Source organism: Sabethes cyaneus, chromosome 3, assembly GCF_943734655.1.
Source record: "Sabethes cyaneus chromosome 3, idSabCyanKW18_F2, whole genome shotgun sequence".
NCBI lineage: Eukaryota > Metazoa > Arthropoda > Insecta > Diptera > Culicidae > Sabethes > Sabethes cyaneus.
In genome coordinates this window covers 169,528,380-169,554,888 of record NC_071355.1, presented here as the reverse complement: position 1 = coordinate 169,554,888, position 26,509 = coordinate 169,528,380, and the positions used below count along the sequence as shown (strand labels likewise).

General features: G+C 38.4%; 1 protein-coding gene across 1 annotated transcript in view; it reads right to left on the bottom strand.

Annotated features, from left to right (window-relative positions):
• The window catches only part of LOC128740407 (uncharacterized), a 139,976-nt gene that overhangs the window by 68,549 nt on the left and 44,918 nt on the right, over nt 1-26,509 (bottom strand). Inside the window, exon 4 of the mRNA XM_053835947.1 lies at nt 16,922-17,025. Coding sequence (XP_053691922.1) covers nt 16,922-17,025 — 104 coding nt within the window. The remainder of the gene's footprint in view (nt 1-16,921; nt 17,026-26,509) is intronic.

The following is a 26,509-nucleotide window of genomic DNA, read 5'->3' as shown; positions in this document are numbered from 1 at the left end:
AGGAGGGGTCACTTATGCACCAATGCGCGCACAGATACGTCGAGAAATACAATCAAGCTTTTAAATACCACAGGAGTTAACCAAGAGGATTGTTGCCAACTCAATAGGCTGTTTAAAGTCGGGAAGCTTCGGATATCCCGATTTAAATTAGGAAAAGCTTAAAAAAGGCATAACATAAATCCCTCTCAAACCCGCGCTGAGCAGTTAGCTGCAGAGCAGAGCAGAGGTTAACAAGAAATAGTCTAACGGTACTAAATCGTATGATCTTAATGGCCAATTCCATGATCCATTTCTCGAAATTATCGACTCACCGAATTTTTCTTTCAATAATTTTCTTTTTGCATAATCATTAGCTGTGTAACATGCTGCACCATTCTTCTGAAACTAAATGTCGTCTGTATCAATATCAGCATTGATGAAGAATATACAAACTTGGGTTCTCACGAATACTTTCACTGACAGCATCAATATTGACCTCACTGCTCACTACGTGCATTTCTTTGTGTGCTACAGTATTAGTTACTGTGCCACTTGATTCAAATTTATACACTATCCGACGAATTGTGCTCTCTACAGGACAATTATGTCGACCTTAAAATTCACGAAACACTCGAAACTCGTGTTTTGCACAATTTCATTATTTTGATAATAAAGATAAAGCCGACTAACTCAAATAGTTTCAATCGATTGACGGTAGGCTCGCAGATTCAGCAGATGCGGTTTGCAACAGAAAAAAAATCAAATCCCCTTACTCCGGTTTCAGAAATGAATCACTGTCAAATGTTTACACTTAAAAAAAAATCAATTTGCGTGTAATTTGTACCTTATAGCGAAAATCAAACACATAAAGGGTGTCCCACATCAAATTGCACCACGGAAGAAACGCTGTAGAAAATAACCTAATCGACCGATTCTTTTCAAACTTTCAGACAATAAAATATAACCCATTAGGGTAGACGCACCAGTACCAGTGGTAGTACCAGTAGTGGTGAAAACTTGAATTAATTCATTATTTTTGCAGATTTTGGTACAAGTTTGATGAGTATCGAACTACCAGTAATAGTATTATTTGATAAGTATCAAACTTATACCAAAATCTGCAAAAATAATGGAATAATTCGAGTTTCCATCACTACTGCTACTACCACCACTAATGGTACGTCTACCCTAGTAAGCTTTTGGCATATTTATTTCATTCAACTTCAATGCCATAACCGTACGCTCGCACCTAACGCTTAACTCCACTCATAAGGTTCTGTACAACATCTGGTTGCAGCTTCTTCTCTACGTAAACCCACTTTTTCTTCACGTCTTCCTCAAATTTACCCTCTTGGGATACTTCCGTAATGCCTGCTTCATAATAACCCAGTATTTTTCGAGTCTTTGGGTACGAAAGTAACCACGTTGGCTTCGTACCACTCCAGTACATCCTTTGAATAGTGGTACGAAGCTAGATCCGGCCAGAAGATCGTAGGGCCCTCACGTTGCTTCAACAGAGGAAGCTGACGCTTCTTGAGGTAGGTCTACCTGTTTAGAGTCCCGGTAGTCTCGAACAACGCACTGAGTTTGCCACATGGGCAGATCAATCGTTTGCCAAATCAAGTATTTCTTGGCAAACTTTAAAAATTTCTGCTCCTTTACTTCCTCCGGAACATCAAACTTGTGTTGGGCGGTGAAGTACAGTAGCCTCGGAAGTCCGCCTTGACGTAAGTCGCTTCTCAGTGTACAGCTTCCGGGCCCGTGACTTTCCCACCGTATTTTGCCGTTCGTCACGATTTGGTGCCTTTTGCACTTTGTACGTATGCAGTCCCTCCCGGTCCTTGGCTCTCTGAACGAAAGACTTGGACAGATTCAACTTTTTGGCCACATCCCTGACCAAAGCATTAGGATTCCGCCTAAATGCTCCCGCCCCGCTTGTTATCCTGATCACTAATAGAACATGAATTTTGACCGGATTTCTCCTTCCGTTCGATGCTCAGAGTTTCGTAGTAACGTTTGATAACACGACTCACGATTCCGAGTTGTTTCTCGATGTTCTGATGAGAGAGTTGAGGATTTTCCAGGTGCTTGCGCAAAATAAATTCGCAATGTTGCTTTTTTCGGGTGACGCCAGTTTGTCTGATTTTCGAAAAACTGATCACGATAAACATACAGTGTAAACAATACACTCTAAACTACTTCTGCCCAAATTTTCAAGAGAAAATACCTAATGAGTAATTTTCTATAGCGTTTCCGTGGTGCAATTTGATGTGGAACACCCTTTAGTATGACTGCTACTCAAAGAAATCCTGTATATTTCGGTTTTCAAACAGTAAAGCAAAACATTTCTCGAAAAATACATTTTTGTTTTACATGTCGAAAGCCCAGATAGTTGCATACCAACAATAAAAATAATGTAGGCAAGACTACGAAACTCTTATCAATTATTGTTGAACAATTAAGTATTATTTTATTTGAAAATAACTCTCACTGATTGTGGCTGTTGTTGATCGTTGTGACTAATAAGTTGAATTGTTTAGTTCTGTACTAAAATTCTGTTACAATGCAAGGAACGAGCTATTAGAGTCAGAATCGAACGCATTCGTGCTGCTAATCATTTCATTAACCATTGAACGCAATAAATAAAACTAGTTGATCGTAAAGTATGCAGTTTCCAGGATAAATGTACAAGCAAAAGTTTGCCCCACACCGATTATGGTGCATTATAATTATACATATACACAACACTTTCAGCCACTAGAAAGCCAATTCAACCACGAGGAATATTCTGCTGCCGCTAAGGATTGTGCCAGTCGAGGGTTACAGTGGGTGCAGTGTAGAAAAATCGAACCATTTCTGCAGCGATACATTCAGCACCCTCGCTTATGATTTGACATGGTCATGCAAAAAAATCTAGTTTTGTCAAAGCATTAGGGTAAATTTTGGAATTGCTTAAAAATTATCCGGAAATGCACAGTAACATTTTACATAAACGTTTACAAAAAAATAGTTTAATGTACCAAACACAATCAAGAAAAATGTAAATGTTTTAAAAAGTGTCTCTAACAGACGAAAATGAGTAACAAATTTTTCCTTTCATGAAAATTATGGTACATCGCAATAAGGTATAAAAATTTTCACAAAAAAATATTACATCGATTAATTCTGATAATATTTCTAACAGTGTCCCGTAGATTCTAACTAATAATTGATTCAATACTCGCACGATTTCCGAAACGTCCCTAACCTTAGGCTCTCAATTTTCTAATAAATTGATTTATAGATATGCTTTTCCCCTCGTTTGCCAGGAAACAGTGCTTACTGCCGGTTGAAGATTGTGCGAAAGTGACCGTACAATGAACGTGGTATTATTAGGTTCGTTTCGTAGCATGTTCGCATTCTGCGTCCCTCCACTTTAGTTGATGATTAAAAGATTGGCTACTGAAAAAATAAAACTCATTTGAAGAAAATTTTCTATTGAAGCTTAACTCAATCTATGTTTTGTTTAACATGCATTGTACATGTGTCAATAGTTTTAGAAGATGTGCACGACTATTTGCATAAATGTCAGAATTTATATCGTAATGTTCAATTGACAGTTCTATACAGTTTAGTTACACACATAAATTTGGTTTAATAATATTCCTCATGAAAGCAAGTTTTCGTGTTTTTCTAAGCCTCGCTACTGCATTTTCAATATAAGAAAGCAGGATTTTTTTAATATATGTTCCAAATTGATCAAATCTGTAGCAAAACAATTGAAATTCAGTCAAATTTTTTTGCCACTAGTTTACGGAATAGAGTAAGGAGGGGTAAAAGTACGATGCGGGTAAAAGTGCGATTCAATGATTTATCAGTGCGGATTCCGAGTAAATTGACTACATTGGCATGGATGGGTGAGTACTTTGACAGCTTAAATCCATCATAAACATTTGTTGTTTACGAATCATAGTTGCTGAGTTATGGGTAAAAGTTATTTTAGAACGGTTTTGATGTAATATTTCGTTGTACGGCAAATACGATATCAACAGGAGGATATTACTTATTCACAAATTGTAGCAGCGTTTTACATCACTCAGATATCTCTCTTGAAATTGCGGTGAGAAGAATTTACAAAATATATGTTGCTTTTCCATAATTTAATCAAACCCCGTCAAGCGCCTAGCGGGGCAAAAGTTCGATTTATTGACGGGGTAAAAGTTCGATTCATGGATCGAGAATCTAACTCATTTTACTGACGGGACGACGACACTATGCAAGTCCTTGCGACTTGTAAGGTACTGCGGGCGACGCTGTTCGTCCGTCAGTGTTATAGCTGCGATTCTCAACGGGGTTGTTCGGGGAAAGGAGTTCTAGTTCTATCACGGAGCGAAAAAATTCGTTTGTTTCAAACGAAATTTTTATAACAACCTAAAAATATTTTTGTTTCGAAACGAAATTCTATTTGAATCAAGAAAATAACAGTTTCGCTTTTCCATAATTTAATCAAACCCCGTCAAGCGCCTAGCGGAGTAAAGGTGCGATTCACGGACGGGGCAAAAATGTATAGCTTATATACAGCTTTTGGCACTATATTACAGATACTAGAAATGGAAGATCTGCAGAAAACTGTGTTCTACAGATGTTGGTCGAAGGAAAACAATGTTTTTCCGCTGATGAAACATAAAACAAACGTTTGGGAAAGTTTCGATCTGTCGGAGGCTGCAATACACCAGCGAAAAATAGGAAAGGTGTAAATTGAGAATATTCCTTACCGAAACATACCGCAGATTGACGATAATATGGTTTTGTTAGCTACTGCTGTGCTAATTTCATGGATTCGAGCTTCGCACTTTTGCCCCGCGGTAATCGAACTTTTACCCCGTTAGTGGGGTAAAAGTGCGAATCGGCACTTGTTCAGAAGAATGAAGAATTTATTTTCAATAACACTATTATTCCAGATGATTTATAGTTGAATGTAAAGACATTGAGTTGCTGCATCACTGTAAAATATATTTTGTTGTTGTTCTTCTTTATATCTCGCGAAAATTGATGACAACTTCAAACATCGCACTTATGCCCCGCCCTACTCTATGTAATTTAATGGTGGTTTCTGACCGGTATTATTTCTATCTAATAGCAAACGGTATATTTGTTCTACATTCCAGATCAATGTCAAACAAACTGCTTTCCATGACAAGAACCATATAAACAACCACTGGATATGTCAACATCAACTATAAGGCAAGTAATGTTAAACAGATTTCTAAATCACTCCAGCCACATAAAGGCTGCTTCCAGAGTTTCGCAGTTTGCACAGAATTCTCCCACTTGCGGGCATTTCCACAAGCAACACCATGTGATAGTAGCCGGTAGCTTAAATCTCGTTCGGATCATACCGAAAGCTGATAGTCATGCCTCAAGCATTTAATTGAGCAATGGTCGTAAAGTTAGTGATAGACGGGCACGGCACTGCATTTTAAATTGCCATCAGCATAAAGTGTCACTATCCGCAGCAGAAACGTTGCGGTACCTACTCTATCTCAATAGAGCGGTGAAAGAACGATAAATATTTCCCCTAGTTTTAAGCAGCATGATGTCACTATTCATTCCGCCTAAGGTTTGAGTAGATCTCATCTGTACCAACGACGGAAGAACTATCGCTGATTGAATGAGGGAAGGAAGAAAATCCAAACTGGCGTCGGTAAAAAGGCAGTTTTTCATGTTTTCCCAAAGCACGCACTACGTATTGAAAGACTTTTTAAAGTCAAAACATAACAACAAATTGTACACTACTTTCAAAGTGATCATCTTTCAGATACATCGTTCGTTTGAGATTGAACATGCAATGACGATGTAGACGATGTCAACTGTTGTTGGGTATGAAAAACGAAAGAGAAAAACTTGTAGTGATTTGTGCGTTTGACAAGATAAATAGGTATGCCGTAAAAAACGATGTAAATTGGTACAAATGAATGTGGGAGGGAAAACAGATTCTCAACACTTGTCTGCTGTGGTAACGAAAGCAAAATAAATTGACTATTGATTAATATGGAAAACCCGAAAATTAGTTCGGCATAAGATAAATGATAGGAAACAACTGTGAAAAATATCTCATACTAGGGGCACCGAATATCGAAGTGAAATCAACAGCTGATTTTAAATATTGTTTATACAATAATCTCGATCGACCATTGATACGAGTGTGTTTCCACATCACACAAGCATTATCATGTGATAAAATCTTCAATTGGTACCTCCATTATGAACATACAATTTTTTTTTGCAACATCGTAGCTCCAGATCAAAGGACGGCATACCGAACGAAATTTTTTATTCAACTAAGAAAAATAAACCATTACGGGAAACTCTGCGGAGAACAAGAAAAATCGCACCGCCCGCGTTTTTCGTACTCACTGTCTCTACCGATTAGTAGGAGGATTTTTCTTTCATTTTCATTTGATCACGTTTAATAGCGCCGAGTCGGGGTAAAGAAAGGATATGAAAAACACAGCGTTCTCAATTGTAAATATCACATACCGTTACTTAAGGTGAGGTGATGTACATACAGTGCTTTAAAGACAGCCACTTTACTGCTAGTAACAATTAGCAAATATCGAACCAGAGACGTCGTCAATTGCTGCAATATCTATAGAAATATGCTAATCAAGAAGTTACGATAAAGTGTAATTATAAAGTTCCATCATTTGCCGCTCAAAGCAACCTGGTTAACCTGTTCGGATCCGCGGAAGCTACTTAGCAACAAGTTTTTCTTTCAAGTAGTCGACCATCACGCCATTAATTCGTCTGACATGAAAAAACATACACAAAAGTTTTTTTCACACTTTACCCATGGCGTTGCTCGAAATAGCAATTCTCGTTCTTGCACAAGAAGTTTTATCGCTGTGTACATTGCAATTAAAAATGACGCTAATCGTCAATCGTCCAGTAAAAGTTTTCAAATAAAAGAAAAGATGTTGAAAAAAAGGAAAGGATCAATAAAATTCGATAGCCCTCTGCACATATGCACTTCTTCGATGTCCATTGTGATGTTGAATAGTCAAAACCATGGTGCATCGTTTTTAGTTGAAGTTCAAAATTCATTTTACTTTGTAGTTTTTGTTGCACTAAAAGAAGAGTTGAACATTATTTAAAAATCGATAATTTGGAGAGATGAATCTGTTATTAAATCGTTTAAAAACTAATTAAACCGTATAAAACGGGCGGCAAAGTCCGTGAAATGAACTGAAATTATTTTTAAATATTGTCAAAACATCAGAGAATTCAAATCCCATCCACTACTGTGCAAAATGCAAGAATAGTCCATTTTGCATAATTCACCCCTAAATACACAGTAAAACCTAATTAAAGCGATTAAAACTAACTCAAAGGCCGGGGTCTTCATAAAAAATGTGTTTTTAACAGTGTTGGGCACCGCTAATTCGCTAACCGATACAATTTACTCGATGATCGTGGAAATTTCGCTAATCACTAATCACAAACTGCAAATTAACAGTCACTGTTTATTTTGGAACATATCGCAACAACTTGCATTGTAATCTATCACTGTACAAATTTTTACTAATTTGTATATATTACATGATTTTTCTTAATTTAACTAAGATCAAAACCTATTATGATGAATAAAATGCTTCACAGTTTATTAATTTTAAAATAAACAGCGGCACTTCATTTGGATTTATGGACCAGCAACAATTCGGCTAGTCGAGTATAAATTATAAAGTATAACTAGCGTTTCTCGATTGGTCGGTTAGCGAATTAGCGGTGCCCAACACTGGATTTTAACATACTGAATAATTTTGTAGAACAATTGAAAGCAATATAAATAAATTGGATACAAACTTATTGTGCAGAATTGAGTTTCAAGTATCATTTTTAAACAAACTTGTAAACTTCTATAGTTGTAAACTTCTATAGTCCATTTTAGTGTGTTCCACAATTTTTCTGAAGAAAAAATTTATTTTTTATGTATCCAAAGAACAAAAGTTTGAATCACCCTGATAGATGAATTTATGATTATCCTAATAGTTTAAAAAGATGCGCCATATTTTATTGATAAACTTCACTAAAGACACCATCGTTGAAAAATTACGCATTTTTACGCAATAGCAAATAAACGTGGTTTTGTGGATCTAGGAGAGAATCAGGAAAAATTGACCGTTTGTGAATTTATTACGGTACGAAATCGACTCTCCTGCTGTTTTCCAAATGAATTGGTGCTATTCGAGTTTATTCCTCGGCCTTTGAGTTAGTTTTAATCGCTTTAACTAGGTTTTCCTATGTATTTAGGGGTGAATTGGGGAAAATTTCGCACAGTATGGAATACATGGGATTTGATTCTTCAGATGTTTTGACAACACTTGGAAACTATTTGAGTTCATTTCGTGTACGGCAAATAAGTTTTTATACGGTTTAATTAGCTTTAACCAGGATTTTTAAGGATAATAGGGCAAAATGGTCAACTTCCAAAAGTCTGCACAAGATGGGAATATCAGTCGATTCCTTGAATTCTTTTACATAGAAATAGGTATCTTGTAAGATTCCAAACTAGCGGCTTCTGATTACACTCAAGTCTTTTTTTACACGGGGGATACGTGCCGTGTAAAATAAAACCGTTTAAAAAAACCGCGTTGATTCGAAAAATGTTGTAAAAAAACCGCGTTAATTCAAAAATCGATGTAAAAAACCGCGTTATTAAAAATCGCCGAAAAAACCGCTCGAATTTAAAAATCGGTGAAAAAACCGCGTTGATTCGAAAAATTTTGTAAAAAAATCGCGCTAATTCAAAAATCGTCATAAAAAAACGTGACAATTCAAAAATCGTTAAAAAAAACCGCGTTAATTCAAAAATTGTAAAACTTAACCGTGTAAAAAAGATTTGAGTGTATTGGGATTACGAGCTCGTTTTCGCCCATTGTGCAATGGGGTAGAGTTTCCCATTTGCGGGTTTCCCGGTAGGTTTTAGCGAGTTGGAAACGAGTGTTATTATTCTGAGAATCATTTTTTCGTGTCACTGCTCTATTTTTTTGTGCTCGGCTCAATCGCGTCAATTGAAGCCGTTACTGTTATCTAGTAATGGGTCAGCCAGGTTCCAGCAGCTCATAATAAATAACTTCGACAAGCTAAATATGCGACATAACCTTTGCAGCGCCAGTATTTGGACTTTCTTTTTTTGGTTTGTTGTAATGAATCCATTTTTCATCATGTGATGAAGAAAATCCTTACTTTTTTGCCTCCGATGCAGTTGTTCACAGGCGAGAAAACTACGCCAAACATCCCTTCAAATCATAAGGAACACAATTTCTAGTACTCAAACAAGTTATGCTTGCGTTATAGAGCCACCCGTTAGAACAGAAGAACAGAAGCGCAGACAGCAAACCCGACTCTTCCGGGAGAAGAAGCGTCTTTGGTGAAGAAGTGCAAAGCAGTACCACTTTCACGACACACGAAAGTTCTATCAGAGATTTAACGAATCTTGCAAAGGCTTTGTCCCGCGGGCCGAAATATGCAGAGATAAAGATGGAGTTATTTTGACTGACGATCGTGCAGTGATCGAAAGGCGAAAGCAGCACTACGATGAGCACCTGAATGGCGTGCAGGCGGAAGACCATGATAATGAAGGAAGTGACGTCATTGGTGCATCAAGCAACGGAGATGTGCCACCCCCATGGGGTGATTAAAGCTCAGTTAAAGAAGTCATGCAGATAAGCGAAGTTAAAGAAGTCATGCAGCGGCAGAACAACAAACCAGCGGGAAAGGATGGCATTGGAGCGCAACTTATTAAAATGGGCCCAGACAAGTTGACCAGCTGTTTGCATCAATTGATTGTCAAGATTTGGGATACTGCACGACTACCGGAGGAGTGGAGAAAGACGGGGTTTTTGCCCTATCTACAAGAAAGGCGATAAGCTGGATGGTGAGAACTATCGTGCGATCACTCTTCTGAATGCCGTCTACAAAGTGCTTTCTCAAGTCATCTTCCATCGACTATCGCCAATAGCCAATAGATTCGTGAGAAGTTATCAGGCCGGCTTCATAGAGGGTCGTCTACAACGGACCAAATCTTTACCCTGCGTTGATTTTAGCTCCTTTTTCCTTTTCGGTCGCAACGTATAGAGATACACCTTTACTTGGCCAGGCAGGTAATTCTTCAGCCTATTAGCTGGTACCAGCGAACCCTAATTCATCGAGCTGAGAACTTTTGTATGGCAATCATGCGCTTTGGGCAACCGGAACCAACCGACAAAGAAAGCTGAATAGCTTTGCACGCACAAGCGGCATTCTTTCGCACTTCGATTGCATCGCGAGGATTACTCAACCGTTCGATGTTGACGACCGACCGACGTAGCCAATTTGCACAATCCGATAATTCGCACGAAAGAAGAGTCGAATGAGCAGAAGTTCCTTCCGGCTTTAATTGTGTAAACGACGAGAGCTATGGAAAATTCTAGACGAAACCGGTTTTCCAGGTAAGCTTACTACACTTATGGCTATGATGGATGGGATGCAGTGCTGTGTGAGAATCTCGAGTAGATTGTCGGACCCATTCGAATCTCGCAGGGGACTTCGACAAGGAGATGGTCTTTCCTGCCTGTTATTCAATATAGCACTTGAAGATGTTGTAAGACGAGCGGCGACCCAAATGCGGGCACGATTTTCAATAAATCCAGTCAATTTATTTGCTTTGCAGACGACATGGATGTTACAGGCAGAACATTTGAGGCGGTTGAAGATCAGTACACCAGACTAAAATACGAAGCAGAGAAGATTGGCCCGGAGATAAATACGTCTAAAACGAAGCATATGCTGGCGGGCGGAACAGAGCGCGGCAGGGCCCGCTTAGGTAGTACCATGGTAATCGACGGGGATGAGTTTCAGGTAGTCGAAGAGTTCGTATACCTAGGCTCACTGGCAACGGAGGACAATAATACTAGCCGTGAGATTAAAAGGCGTATTATCAGCGGAAGTCAGGTCTATTACGAACTCCACAAGCACTTGCGGTCAAACAATCTGAGCCGGTCGAACAAAGTGCACATTGTACAAAACGTTCATTAAACCGGTTGTCCTCTACGGGCATGAAACGTGGACATTGCTAGAAGAGGAAGTTTTCGAACGGCGGGTGCTAAGATCCATCTTTGGCGACGTGCAAGGGAACGGTGTATGGGGGCGAAGAATGAACTACGAGCTCGCGCGTCTCTACGGTGAACTCAGTATTTAGAAAGTGGCTAAAGTTGGACGGATACGTTGGGTAGGACATGTTGCTAGAATGCCGGACAACTATCCTGCAAAAATAGTTTTCGCATCGAATCTGGTAGGAGTAAGATGAAGAGGGGTACAGCGAGCGATGTGGCAAGACCAGGTGGGACGACATCTGGCGAGCAGTGGATGACCACAGAACTGGAGACCAGGTGCCATAGACCGAATTAGATGGAGGAGTTATGCTACGCAGGCCTTATCATAAGGCCAATTAAGTAAGTAAATAAGTAATTTTCGCATTTAAAATAATAGACCCGTTATGTCAAATTCATTCATTTTCTTTTGCGTATATCTCTGGAATTTGGTTTAGAAACAAACATGATGTAACATGGGTATTAAACCAAGACATTTGAGAAAAAAAGCATTTTCTTAGATTTTGCAGATATTCTTGAAACACATTGAAAGTATTCTAATGCAAAGAAATATACGTTGGTAATTTTCATGAATAGCTTCTGTTAAATAGCCAGATTAGTTGAATTTAAACAGAGTGCAAAGAAAGTTCTCGCTACTCGAAAACAGCACATAACAAAACCAGCACTCTTTCGTTCCACTATCTTGCAGAGCGAAAAAAAAACATTTTCATGCGTAACCGACCGGAGAATGAATATTTAAGACTATTTTTCCGGCATTGCTGTAACTGCTGTCACTGGGGGTTGCGAATGACGCTAGTTCCAAGTATATAGGTAAAAATCACACACTGCGCCAAAGAAAGACAGATGAACTTTCACATTAAACCTTCTACTCTATTGCCAGTCTACCATTTTTCTTCTCTACTAAAAATAAAGTCGTGCTTTATGTTAAGAAGCTCCGTCCTGAGAAAAAAGCAGTAACAGGATGACACTTAACTGATACCATATTTTGTTATGATGTCATGTGTTATTATTGAGCTCGAATCTAGATACGACCTGAATTCTACATCTAATATAGTTCAGTAGTAATTTTTGTAAAGTTAATTACAAATACACAGTAAATTTGTAAGCATGCTATAGGTAGTGGAATCCAATCATTTCTCTAAAATGAGTTACTGCTGAATTTTTTATCAGCTTGGTATTTGAATAACATAAACTTATAGGGACTCATGGTTTTGAAGTAAAAATTTTATTGTTATTTTAATGTAATTACGGCTAAACGTTTCAAGCCGTTTGGCTGCTAATAACTAAATTTGACATAAATTTGATTTTTGTTCCGACTCGGGCATATACCGAATTCATATACTTTAATTCTCTCGAATCGTCCTCGCCATTTCACTGTGAAGCAAAGTTGGCCAAAATCCAAAATACAGTTCTTATTCCTTTTTATTTTATTCCAAGCAATTTGGATGGTCGCTTCCCAAAATTAGTTATCAACATTGATTTCACCTATTAAATAAAAATTCATTTACATAACACATGAAATGTCAATTAGAACCATAATGCGATACGCAGAACCAATAAAAACGACGACCGACGATGCGTAAGGCAATCGTTTGCGAGAAATGGCTGACGACGGTGACCTTGCCATGAGCTACGAAAGCGACAGAATGCTTTAGATATAGAACAAATCAACGATGGCGTGATGACGCGACAAATGTCCTAATAAAAACTGCTTATCTAATTAGAAAAACGTTTTTATCCAGCCATGAAAAAAACTGTCATATATACATAGGATAGATGATACGTGACCTTAAAATGTGGTGAAAATTGATGCATTAAATTATAGGGTAACGGCACCAATTTTCGCCAGGGCACCAGTTTTCGCCATCCTAGTGGATCACAGGTGTTTTATTGCTAGTTGGTCTACGATAATTGCCATAATATATTCATTGATTTAAACAAAATTATATACTTAACCAATAAAATATGATTCCAAAACCTTGATAATTGTACATCATTTTATTATTATTTTCAGTTTGTGTTCTCAGATCGGGATGATTTTTTCTACTGTACAGCTATGAATGACAAACAATAATTGTTGGAAAATATATTTTGTGGTTACAGTAGAAAACATAAAGATTTTTCCTATCGTTTATTTATTATTTTCAGCGATTGTGTATAAATAAAACTTAAATTATTGCTTATTACTGGATTTTTAGAAAATTCCAGCTGGCGAAAACTGGTTCCCATTTTATGCAGGTGATCTAGTTTTCGCCATTGGCGACTTTCAATTGGAAGAGCGTTCTGAGCGCAGTACAGGCACCAGTTTTCGCCATGTTCACTTGATTGGGAATACTCCATTTTAACTACACTAATTTAGTTCATAGACGTTATTTTCCAAATTTAACATCCCAGATAGCTAATTTCAGAAAACCGAAATGTGTTTAACAGATATCAATTTGATAGATGGATATTAAATACATTAATTAATTTGTCGTCATTTACTTTTTTTGTTTAGATTATAGTCACTTTAACCAGTTTTGGGTCATTCGTGACTTTTGTGGGGTTGGGATTTGAACCGGGTTCTCAGCGTTAGAGGCGTGATATATCCTAAAATGAGCACTTCCGTCGGGGTACTCTGAATCTGCTACAAAGTTGCCATAGAAAGCCGCGAACCTGGAAAAGCTTTGAGTGTCAATAAATTATAAAATCTTGAAGTTTGACACTGAAGTTTGATGCTGATACGATTTCGGTCATGTGCCAAATTAGAGATAGACGCTACTGATACTGATTTCAAGTAAATTGCCATATCTCGGTTATTTCTCAACGGATTTCCATTTTCTTTTCTTCATTCAACTGAAAATTGATTCAAGTTTTTGAAAAATACATAAATATAAATAAATTTCCAGACTAGAATATGCCACAAATGATGCTTCTAGGGCTTGCGAAAACTGGAGCCCGGGGATGGCGAAAACTGGATCTTGGGGGGTCGAAAACTCGTGCTTGAACAGGCATCACAAATTTTACATTTACTACTATATTTTCAAACATTTAGTCTTAATTTTTATCCCAAAACATAGGAAAAATGTTTCTGCTTATTGTATGCTTAAAACTGCTCATCTATATGCAACTATATGGCAGTAAATCTTAAAGCTGGTTAAAGTGGTTAAAGCTGGACGGATACGTTGGGCAGGACATATTGCCAGAATGCCGGACAACTATCCTGCAAAAATGGTTTTCGCATCAAATCCGGTAGGAGCAAGACGAAGAGGGGCACAGCGACCGAGGTGGCAAGACCAGGTGGAGCGAGATCTGGCGATCACTGGGTGCCCGCGGAAATGGAGATCAGTTTCCATGGACCGAAGCAGATTATTATACTGTGCAGGCCTTGTCGTAAGACGTTTGGCCAATTAAGTTAGTAGGTAAGCGTCTTTCCGCATGGGGGCGAAAATGTAGTACATACGGGGGGCCAAGATTGAATATGGGAAGCGAAGATTAAATTATTTCTGAAAGTTTTAAATGCCTAATTCCAATAATAAGACGTAACGGATTAATGATAAAAATTATAATTTCTTTTAGGGAAAAGGTTGATTGACCATAATTAGTAACATAAATTTGAAAAAATCCAAATTAAGCTAGCTAAAGTTTCAAAGTTCATTGAAAATTGGATTGTAGGGGGCGTACCCATTTACCCTATTGCGCTGAAACGTGAAAGTTTTCGCATGTAGTGTCTTTAGGAACATTTTTCGGTGCATTACAATCGATGCAAACTCTCAAACCAGAGGAAAAGTTTGATTTTGATAGTACCTCTACAATATCGATCTATTTACAAGGATGTAGTAACGTGCATACGTTTAAGGTTTTGTGTAAATCCGATTAGTCGAGTTCGCTATAAGTAAATTGCACAACCATGTGCCGACAAAGCAAGCACATGACCTTTCCCTATCCTACTTATTTGTAGAAGGTTCACTTCTTGCAGAGCCTAGGAAATTCCATCTAAGGGAAATTTTGTTTTCACTATTTATCACACTCCGTGCCAAGTTCAAGCGCAATTCCAAAGACAAACAGTGCGAAGGCATTGAAGCAATAAAAACAAGTGAAAGCACTGCAGCAAACCCTTATAATGTTCACAGACCAAAACATTCATAGCTTCATATTTAGCGGAACCATGTCGAGGGGTGCAAAACCACCGTCTATGCGTGGTGCTAATGACAGAAAAGAAATCCACGAGGGTTGACGTATGGTTTCACTTTTCACTTTGCTATGCAAAGCTGCAAAGCGATGCAATAAGTCCGTGAACACCGAGCGTGCGACGTTGACGGCGGCGTTGTTTTGCGTGCTAGATTTATCCTGAAAGCCACTTTGGCAGACTAGCGAATTCACCCCTTACCTACCACTGTCAACATAACATGTTTAATTTTGAGAAGTTATGGGAATAGGAAAAAATTCGCATTCGATGGAGTTTATCCTATCCAGATGGATTAGTGTTACGATGCTTTCGCTAGTATGACTTTGCTGTTTGTTCTGGGCAGATGGGATTTGTTTGTTTTTGTTTTCAATTTCCCGTCGCACTCAGGAGTTGCAATTTTCCTTACTACCAGTCGATAGGAAGGGGTTATAAGCTACCATAAACAAAAACGTAATTAATAATTACGTTACAAAGCTATGTTAGTTTAAAATTGTTTAGAACTGATTTTTCGTTTTAAAAAGGCCAATATTTAATGTTGTGGCATGAAAATTAATGAAAAATGTAGAAACCGGACAAATGTTAGTGTAGACTGTGACAAATACTTTGGCGTCGAATAAAATGAGTAGGTTAGCACTGGCAGTTATTTCAAAACTATTTTGACATCACATCGAACGCTAATTCTACAACCTCATATGTCGCTATCTCGTATAACTAAAACAAATTTCATTTATTTTTCTTATATTCAATTGAGTAGGTATGTTGCAATCATACCAAAACAGACAGCGGCAGAAGCATTTATTTTCCTAGCAAACATATCCGATACAGCAAACCCACTCGACACCCGTCGGAATGATGCATTTGTTTGTTTGATATATTGAGTTTCAATTTGTAATTAAATTTTGTTATTTCAAAGGGTCGCAGAATTCACTAAAAGTATTCATTTGCGGATCGCGCCAGTAAGAGAAGAGCTCATAAAATAACATCGATGTCACGCGCATTGTTGAAAGTCGTTTCGAGTTTAATTCCACTATCAACTCATTAGAAAAAAGAGTTATTATCACCGAAGCGTTGTAGAAGGAATGTATGAAACAAACAAAATAGGAGTATTTGCTAAATATTTGCATGTTTAGTAAAAATTTTGTGTGTGCTCAAATTTTAGATATTTAGATTTAGATTTAGATGCTAAGAGCTAAGACCGTCAAAACTAACTTTTTGATTATATGACAGAGAGTAATGCACTAACCAGGCAGTGGTTTATGAGTAATAAATAGTGCAATATCTCCATGAGACAGCTTTTTCTCGATGACTGTATATTGCCACAGCAGTGCTTCCGTTTTGAATTAAATGAGCGCTATCATCGTTCGATATTCAGTATAGTTTATTCTCTAATTAGGTTCGAATCATGTTGTCTGTCAATCGCTCTATCCAATAGCAATCATTGACAAAGCCCTAATTTGAGCTTTTCTGTGTAGGGGCATGTACCGACACATACGTACATAGCATAACAATTTCTCTCTTTTTATATATCTATTGATAAAACAAAGTGTAACGAATCGTTATGCTTCGTATCAAGAAGTACCTAATTAGGAAATCGAGGCAGGCAGTTGGAATAAATAAAATAAGTAGTACCGATAGCAATACTCACCATCCATACAGATATACTTGACGCGTATTATTCCTTCTCGCCAAACAACGGCATATGGATGGTCCTGTGAGAACACAAAGCTGCAATGATTCTTTCCGGAGCATCTGGAAGTAGCAAATAGAACTTAAAGATAAGAACTAGCATAGAGAAAATATTGATGAATTAAATAGAGACTATATCTGTGATCATTTTAACTAAAGCTAATGGCATCTATCTAAACGATATTCTAACCAGCTGTTGTGGCAGACTTCAAATGAAAACTCTGAAGCTATCCGGCAGTGGTTATGTGGAAACGTAATTATAAAATATGGCACACAATTCACCGATGGCAGATACGCTCGGCAGGCGTCGATTCAGGAAAAGGCTCGATAAAATACTGTTATCTGATTATATCTATCACATTTTATGCTACAGTCTGCCGCAGTTAACTATAACCCTCTCTATATATGGTGTACGGCACGGTTGCTTCGGTCACAATGGCTCTGAGGACGACAGCTATCAGCATGACCTCAATTTCTGCTGCTTTCGATTTTGTATCGAAATTTGTGTTTCCAATGGCACAACGATCAACCCAACTTTTCTGCGCCTTGTATTGTTTCGTTCGGCCTGGGAAATGCATCCAGACAACCGATAGTAAACGGAACGAAAATGCATGCATGCTGCTGCTGACTGCATATATTGTACTTGTACACATAGTCAATGCGAAACTGAAATAAAATATAATAAGCCCCTAAGGGACGGCGAGTGTTCTTTGCTTCCCCCGCGTCACAGTCAAGCACGAGTTCTCCCTCACGCGAGAAACATTATTTCCAGCTCACACTTAATTAGCAGCCATTTCGGCTCATAAATTTCATTCTCACAGAAGGTAGAAGATAAAAGATAGGATATCAAAGTTTCGAAAATTTCATTTAATTTTTCACATTACTTTTTTATGAACTTTCCATAAACAAAAAATGGAAAAAAGTATTGAAACAGCATTTTTGGCCTTTCCACACTATAATTTTCCCATATAACCCGATGTCTGTAGTATCTCTCACTCAACCAACCTAATGCAAATGGACGATGGAGCACTTTGATCGATGTGTAACATTATTCTGATCAATAAAAGAAAGCTATTTATTCGGAAGATAACTCGAAGCCTTTAAGCAAAGCAAAGCAAAGCCTACATTCCGTTATCGAAACTTGACTTTCTGTTTTTATACGACAGACTTCGTAGCCAGCTGTTGGAGTACAGGACAATTGCAGTGCCAGTTGCTATGATCCTATTGACTCCAGCAGCCTCTCCCAACCGAGATTCGAACATACGATGACTAGCTTATTAGGCCAGCATCACACTTCGACGCCAGCTGGGAGGTTATATCTCGAAACCTTTATAGGTGTTTTATCTGGATTCAAAATTTAAATAATTATAGCGTTACGTTTGGCTGGTAAAAGGCTGAAGGTGACTTGCGCAGAAATGCATAAAGGCATAAAATAGCCGCTACAATGAGTTCACAACTTCTTATTCAGCAACTGCTATCCCTACCTCGTCGTAGTACCAGTCGGGTCGAGATACGAGCAACTTTGGTGGAGATGGGGTATGCAACCCAGGTGGAAGCCAAGGTCGTATGCTGACAGAGAAAGTGAGCTCTTTTGAGCTTCGTTGGTCCTCCGGCGAGATAGGAGGTTGGTGCTGCAGGCCTTGCAAGCTTGAAAAACTTGGAACTGAACTCGGACTAGAACAATCAGAGTAGACCCATGCGACGAAAAAGGACTACGGATTGGAAACTTGGAACGTGGAACTGCCGATCTCTCAACTTCCAAGAGAGCATTCAAGTGCTCTCCGACGTACGGAAGAGTCGCAGGCTCGACGTCATAGCGCTGAAGATTGTGTGCTGAAAGCACACACGAGCTGAGTACAGCTTTCATAGTGATGTGTGGTATGTGAGAGAAGGTGATTGGGTGATCACCTCAATGTCATCACCGCAATCAATCCTCAAATGTGCAGATTGAGAATCAAGGACCGGTCCTTCAACATACGCATATCATCAACGTGCACAGCGATCACCTCTGGAGACAAGTGACGACGACAAGTAGAAATTCTATGCGCGGTTGGAGCCGGTTGTACAGGTCGGCTGGGAGGAGGAATACAAACCGGTGATTGGAGAGGTCAGCGAATACCCATGAACCAACGAAATGGTCCTAATATTAATCGACTTTGCCACCTTTAAAAAAATTGCCGTACGTAGTACCTTCATTCATCATAGACTTCTACACACCTGGATGTCACCAAATCAAACAGAATCACAGATCGACCACGTTTTAATCAACTGTCGACACTTCTCAGACATCATTGACGTCACATCCTATCGAAGCGCTAACGTTAACTAGGACCACAACCTATTGATGGTTAAGATGCACCCAAAACTTTCCACTGTGAACAACATTCGGTGCCGATGCCTGCCTTGGGTGAATCTCGCGCGGCTGAAGCAGCCAGACTGAGACTTCGCCATAATCTACGCGCATTCTCTCGAAGCTGTGCTGCCGGAAGAGGACGAGCTGGACGAAATTCTTCTCGAGGACTATTGGAACAACATCAAAACAGCCATCAGCACTATAGCGGAGAGCTCCATCGGGCAGGTGGCAAGAAATCAGCGGAACAACTGCTTTGACGATAAAAATGCAGGAAGGTGATGAGGAGAACGTTGCGCGGGCGGCAAGATGCGCAGTGCCATACGTAAGAACGTGGAAAAACACAGACAGAAGGAGATGCAACTAACCAAAATCTTTACGGAAAAATAGCAGGAGTATGCGGAGCTAGAGCGGCCCTATCGTTCTCAGGAAACGCGAAAGTTCTACTAAAAACTGAACGGATGATGATGGAAAGGTGTAAGCAGCACTACGATGAACACCTGATCAGCGCCCAAGCGGAGAACCATGGCGGTGGTAAAAGCAATTTCGACGGTGCGACAAACGGAGAAGAGGTGATAGCTGTCAGCCCGAACGATAGGCGAAGTTAAGGAGGCAGCTAAACAACAATTCATCGGCTAGGAAAAATGGCATCGGAACGGAGCTTGGTAAAATGGGACCAGAAAAGCTGTCTGCACCGGCTGATTGCTAGAATTTGGGATACAGAACAACTGTGGAAGATGGTGTGGAAAGATGAGGTTCCAATCTATAAGAAGGGCGACAAGTTGGACTTCAGAACTATCGTGTGATCACCGTCCTCAATGCCGCCTATAATGTGCTATCTTAAATCATTTTCTACCGACTGTCACTAATTGCGTACAGATTTGTGCAAATTTATCAAGCCGGCTTCGTTGAAAGATGCTCAACAATGGATCAAATATTTACACTGTGGCATATCCTTCAAAAAGTAAAGCTCCAAAAAGTGCTATCTTCCAAAGCTGCATATGACACCAGCGACCGAAAAGAGCTATGGAAAATCATGGATGAGAAAAATTTCACCAAAAAATGTACTAAACTGATTTAATCTAGAATGGATGGTACACGATGCTGTGCTCAGATTTCGGGTGGATTCTTAAGTTCATTCGAACCGCACAGAGGGATTCGTCAATGTGATGGTCTTTCATGCCTACTATCCTACATAGCGTTACAAGGTGTTATGAACCGGGCAGATCTTACAAAGTGTACCCTATAAAAGATAATAATTACGCCCTCGAGGAGGACCTGTAAGTGCTCGGAGTTTTCGAAAGAAGCGAAGAGAAGCGTACTTTAGTAAGGTGGTTACCCGAAAAAAAAATAACCATAACACGAAGGTAAAAATTATTGTAACAGTAGGATACAAAATACAGTAAAAACAATAAAATTTATCGCCAGAAAAGATAACCAAACCATCAAACTTATTGTTGTCGACCATAACTTTCATGCTTTTCAGAGATTCTACCATAAAAATGACGGGTTGCTAAGTATCTTAACAATAAAAAAAATCTAGTTTTTCGCGAACAAAAATTTTTATTCACAGTAAAAGTTATCGTCCTTTTGTGGTAATTTTTTTAGGCGAAAAAATAAAATATAATTAAAAAAGGTAGTAAATTTATGAAGGAATATGGCCAATTCTATAGCATAAAATCAGAAACAAAAATGTGAATAAAATTTGAATTTAAGGCACTTTTATAATAACTTTACTATAAGTTTCAATGTTCACTTCGTATGCAACGAGTGAAATCAATGTTAATAGGACCGGCACCGTCGTCGTAAAGTTTCCCTGCAACCATATATTCTCCAAGTTTTCTTGCTTTGAAGATCTACAGGTGCCGACATATGTATGGTTGGGCATTATCGATATGGAAAACTGCAGACTCTTCATGATTTCGGAGAAAATAAAACGATTAGACAAAATTGCAGGTACATCCATTTATCGAGAGAAATTCCAAATTTGGGATTTTTATCTTCTGATTTGAAATAAACAATCTGGCAAAATTCGGTTCGCATCCAAGATGGATGATTATAGCAACCATAGCACGAATGGCTCTAAAAGCGACTTTTAAGTACAACAAAACCTATCATATCTACACTCAAAAAGCTCCATCATAAAGTCAAATCTCATAAAAACCTCAAAAGTAATTATAAATGAACGAGAGCTAACAAGAAAGTGTGTTTGAAAGTTTTTGAAAAAGTCGTTATCCTGGTATGTTATTTCACGGTGGTGTGTGTGTTTATGAAAGACCATTCAATAAAGCAATGATGTCAGAATATGACGGTATAAATATTATAACCTGCCAAAATCTTGAAGTCATGATATATTTGCAGCAACTAGCCAACCTACACGTGCGGGTTTGTGAACACAAGGCCACCGACACATTTCCGTTGAAGCTATGGTTTTGATGACGGAAACTATCAGCTTTTATTTCTTCATCTCAATAAACGAATCGATTTCAAATAAATAGCACTATAAAGTAGATAAGAATCTTTCGTTGAATAAACGAAAAATGTGAACTGTGAACTACGACAATATTTAGATTTATAGGTGCCTTTAAAGCAGAAATCAAATTATTTTAACTCTTTTCCTCTTGAAATAAAATAATCGTTGTCTTTCCTATTTCCTGTCAATTTCCACAGCAACATGTACCAATCTGATTTGGATCGTCGCCCTCAATCCCTTCCTGGTAAAGTTCATTCCTCCCGCACACCCTAAGCACCACACCGTGTACTCCAAAGGATTTTCCAGCTGTCGTTCCATCATGTTGCTCTAGCTAGGCTAGCAAAAGTCTACCTATTTCGTGTCGCCCAACAGTCACTTTCGATTTTTTTATGCCAATTGCAATGCATGCTCCACACAAAGCTAACAAGGTACCTTGGGGAAAAAGACCGTTTTCAAGGTAAAACGAATCGTAAAATTCGCTCCCAACCGGAACATGCGCACTATTGCCCGCGCTACTTCTGTCGAGTGTAGTATTGGATCGGAACTACAGTAACTGCTGAAATGCTCACACCGGATGTCACGTAGTTCGGGATGAGTTGTGAGTGACAACAAACTGAAGCCACGGAGAGCATTTTGATTTGTATGGACATTCATCTTTTCTATCCGGCTTACCGACGAAATTTCGACACAAACGTATTCGTCATGTGGGGATTTTAGGTTGATCCGGAAGATGATGAATATATCAAATTTGTTGTGTGCTAGTGGTAAATCTCTTTTTCTATTGCTTAGATTCGACGATTTTGGGATGGTTAGATGAAAAGATGGTGCACCAATAAAATTAGGTTATTGTGGGTTAGTCGTATATCAATAAAAGGTAATTTTTTAAAGCGATTGATTCAGAGCTGCTACAAATACAGCTATTTATGCATGCATAAATTTGGGACCCTGCCGTTTTCTCCGGAGTATTTTATTTCCTCGGTCTAATCTTCTAAATAACATAAATAGTTTATGAAGTACTTTAAAATTCAGGAACATAAGTAGAGCCAGAAATCACAGCAACTAAAATAATTTATGCACAAATATTTGTATTTGTGGGAGCTCTGGATTGATTACCAGAAAAAAAAACACTGTAAAGAAACGACGGATACGATAACTTCAATTTTTATACATAAATATAATAAGTAAACAATCACTTAATTTCCTTGAGCATATAATATAAATTAGAAAGCAAATGTTTAGCATTCGTCGGCCACCCTATAAATGATAGTATAGATGTCCAGTGAAACAGTCGGCCTCACTCTACATTTAACAAATATCTACAACTTATTGAAACCGATATATGTAGAATATTTTTGTGCTTTCCTTATTTCCTCATTATCGTGTTCGAATACGGATCGTTAAATAGGAAAGGAGCTTACGAGTGCACCCCATTTCGCAAACAGAAGAATAGTCTCCTACGTCCTACATACTGATCTAGTTATAATCAGCAGGATTTAAGTAAATACCGTCCCTTTGTAGCAGACAACATAGTGGTGGTATGAAACATATCGATTGGGTAAAAATAATTGAAAATGTCGGCACCAAAATAGCATCGAAATCGAATGTTCTCAGACCAAAAGACAGGTAAAAAATAAACGGTAAATCATAGTTTATCGTTAAACTGATTCAAAATAAAACTTTGGACAATACAGTCCATTTGGCAATTTTGAAATCAAGATAATATTTACTATAGTTTATTATTTATTGTTACAGGCTTTGTATTTAATTTCTTCATTACTATCATTATTATCTTTTCTTTTTAGAACCGACAAAATCATTTTTCTTCGTAATATATTAAGATAAAAAATTGCATATTTAAAAAAGGTAACGAGAAAATATTAGTTTTTATCTAAGTTTACACCAAAATAAGGAAGTATGATAACATGTTAGTAACCTATTGCTGGAAGAGGCACCTAGCCAGTCATTATTATCATCAGCAAGTCATAATTTGATTTGCGAAACAAAATTTAAGATTAAAGGTAAATGTTTTAGGTTTTTAATAGACACAATCGTGAACCATCCTATTATATCCAGGCGCATAGTACCTCATCTTTCGTTACAATCATCCCTAACGAATTGCAAGTGACACGTAAACGAATGTAAAGAGAGGTAGATTTTTCTGCCGATTTGCTTCGAAAGGATCCGTTTGAGTGCAACTAACCGAATAGTCGTGCAGAATATAAACTGCGTGTAGTTCGGACCATTTTGTCTGCCACGACTTTTGAACACCTTGAACAGAGCTCTAGTGGCACGGAAGTATTGAAGTTCATGTTAAAGGGTGTCCACGGTAAAATTACAACACTATCAAATTGCCGTAACTTTTGAACCGTTGGACAAAATTAATCGAAATTTTGCATAGAGAAAGTTCAAAGTGCATTGTTTACACGGTGTGAGTCTTTTCATCAGGTGTGCAAAGATCTGAAAAATAGTATCGAAAGAGCAGCTGGTTCGCGAAAAAGTTCTGCACAAGTACATCGAAAATGGGTTATGGACGACGAGGCCTACGTGAAAGCGGACTACAACCAGACTCCGGGGAACCAGTGTTTCACTGCAAAGGATAAGTTTGATGTTCCGGAGAACCTCCGAAAACTGAAGATGTCGAAGTTTGACAACAAAATCTTGACTTGGCAAGCAATTTGTTCATGTGGACAGCGGAGTACGCCTTTCGTGATACCAGTGTATTTGAAAGAGTGTCTCCAAGAGCGACTTCTGCCTCTTCTGAAGTCTCACTACTGTCCGACAATCTTCTGGTAGGATTTGGCTTCATGCCATTACGCAAAGGCCGCTCTGGTGTGGCATAAGGCAAATAACGTCGATTTCGTGGCGAAAGATCACAACCTCTTAAATACACCGGTGTGCGGCTAATAGCGAAATATTGGGCTATTATGAAGCAGAATCTTCTGAAACATCCTAAAACAATCAAAACAATCGGAGAGATGAAGAAAGTATGGGTAAATATGCAAAACATGTCGATTTTGAGGTTGTGCAAAATCTTATGGGAGAGGTTTTGGCCAAAGTACGGGCATTCGGATTCGGAGGCGAAATTTAATAAAATAAAGACGTTAAAACTAGGTTTAATTGTTTCATTTGATGCCCTGAAAGTTTGATAGCAATCGGATAAAATCTCGTGAATTTTGCGAATTAATTTTGTGTGCTGCAATTTTACCGTGGACACCCTTTACGAATTTTGCTATGCACAACGTCGGTACTGGATAAACTATCCAGTAGTCACGTAACCAATTGCAGTTGGAATTGACGTATGCTTAAGCATAGATCAATTAGAAATAGGATACTTTCGAATTCTTCGTGTATTTTGTGCGGATATGCAGTTTAATCAATGAAATCCAGATTTTGGCGAGAACATTTCCTCGCGACAGGTGTGTCGTAAACTGTTTCATCTATCCCAAGAAATGAGTCGACGGGAGCAGCTGTACCTCGTTAGGCATGCGGACGTTAGACATAACAGACGATAGGCATAATATAAGTAAGGTGTAATATATGGTAGGCATGATGGACCAACTATCTGCCGTTAGATTTCAAGAGTCCCGGTCGACTCGGTTTTAAAGAGCCGAAAACGGCGAAACATATATTGCATATAGAGTAACAGAGAGCGTATAGAGTGTAAAGAGTAAGTTGATGCGAAAACTAGATAGAGTGGGTAGATCTAGAAAAACCAATAAACCGTTCATTGAAACGCGCGATGTCCCTTGGCTCGGATTAGCTCGGATATTTTACTCGGATTTACGCAAATATCGTCTACTGTTTCATCTATAAGTTGCTTATTCTTGACATTTCCCGATGTGATACGGAAAAGGTAATATTTATAGAGTAAGGAGGGGTAAAAGTGCGATGCGGGTAAAAGTGCGATTCATTGATTTATCGGTGCAGATTCCGAGTAAATTTTCTACATTGGCATGGATGGGTCACTACTTTGACAGCTTGAATCTAACGTAAACTTTGGTTGCTTACGAAGCATAGTTGCTGAGTTATGTGCAAATGTTATTTTAGGGCGGTTTTGATGTAATTTTTCGTTATACGGGAAATGCGATATCAACAGGAGGATATTACTTGTTGAAAATTTGTAGCAGCGTTTTACATCACTCACATATCTGTTTTGAAAATACGGCGAAAATAATTTACAAAATATATTTCACTTTTCCGTAATTTAATCTAACGCCGTCAAGCGCCTAGCGGGGTAAAAGTTCGATTCACGGACGGGGCAAAAGTGCGATTCATGGCCGAGGCAAAAATGTATAGCTTTAGGCACTATATTACAGATACTAGAAATGAAAGATCTGCAGAAAACTGTGTGCTCTACAGGTGTTAGCAGAAGAAAAACATTGTATTTCCGCTGATGAAACAAAAAACAAACGTTTGGAAAAGTTTCGATCTAACGGAGGCTGCAATACACCAGCGCAAAATAGAAAAGGTGCAAATTGAGAATATTCCTTACCGAAACATAACGCAGATTGAAGATAATATGGTTTTGTTAGCTACTGCTGGGCTAATTTCATGGATTCTAGCTTCGAACTTTTACCCCGCGGTATTCGCAGTTTTGCCCCGCTAGTGGGGTAAAAGTTCGAATCTGCACTTGATCAGAAGAAAGAAGAATTTATTTTGCAAAACACCATTACCGCAGATGATATATAGTTGAATGTGAAGACATTGAGTTACTGCATCACTAT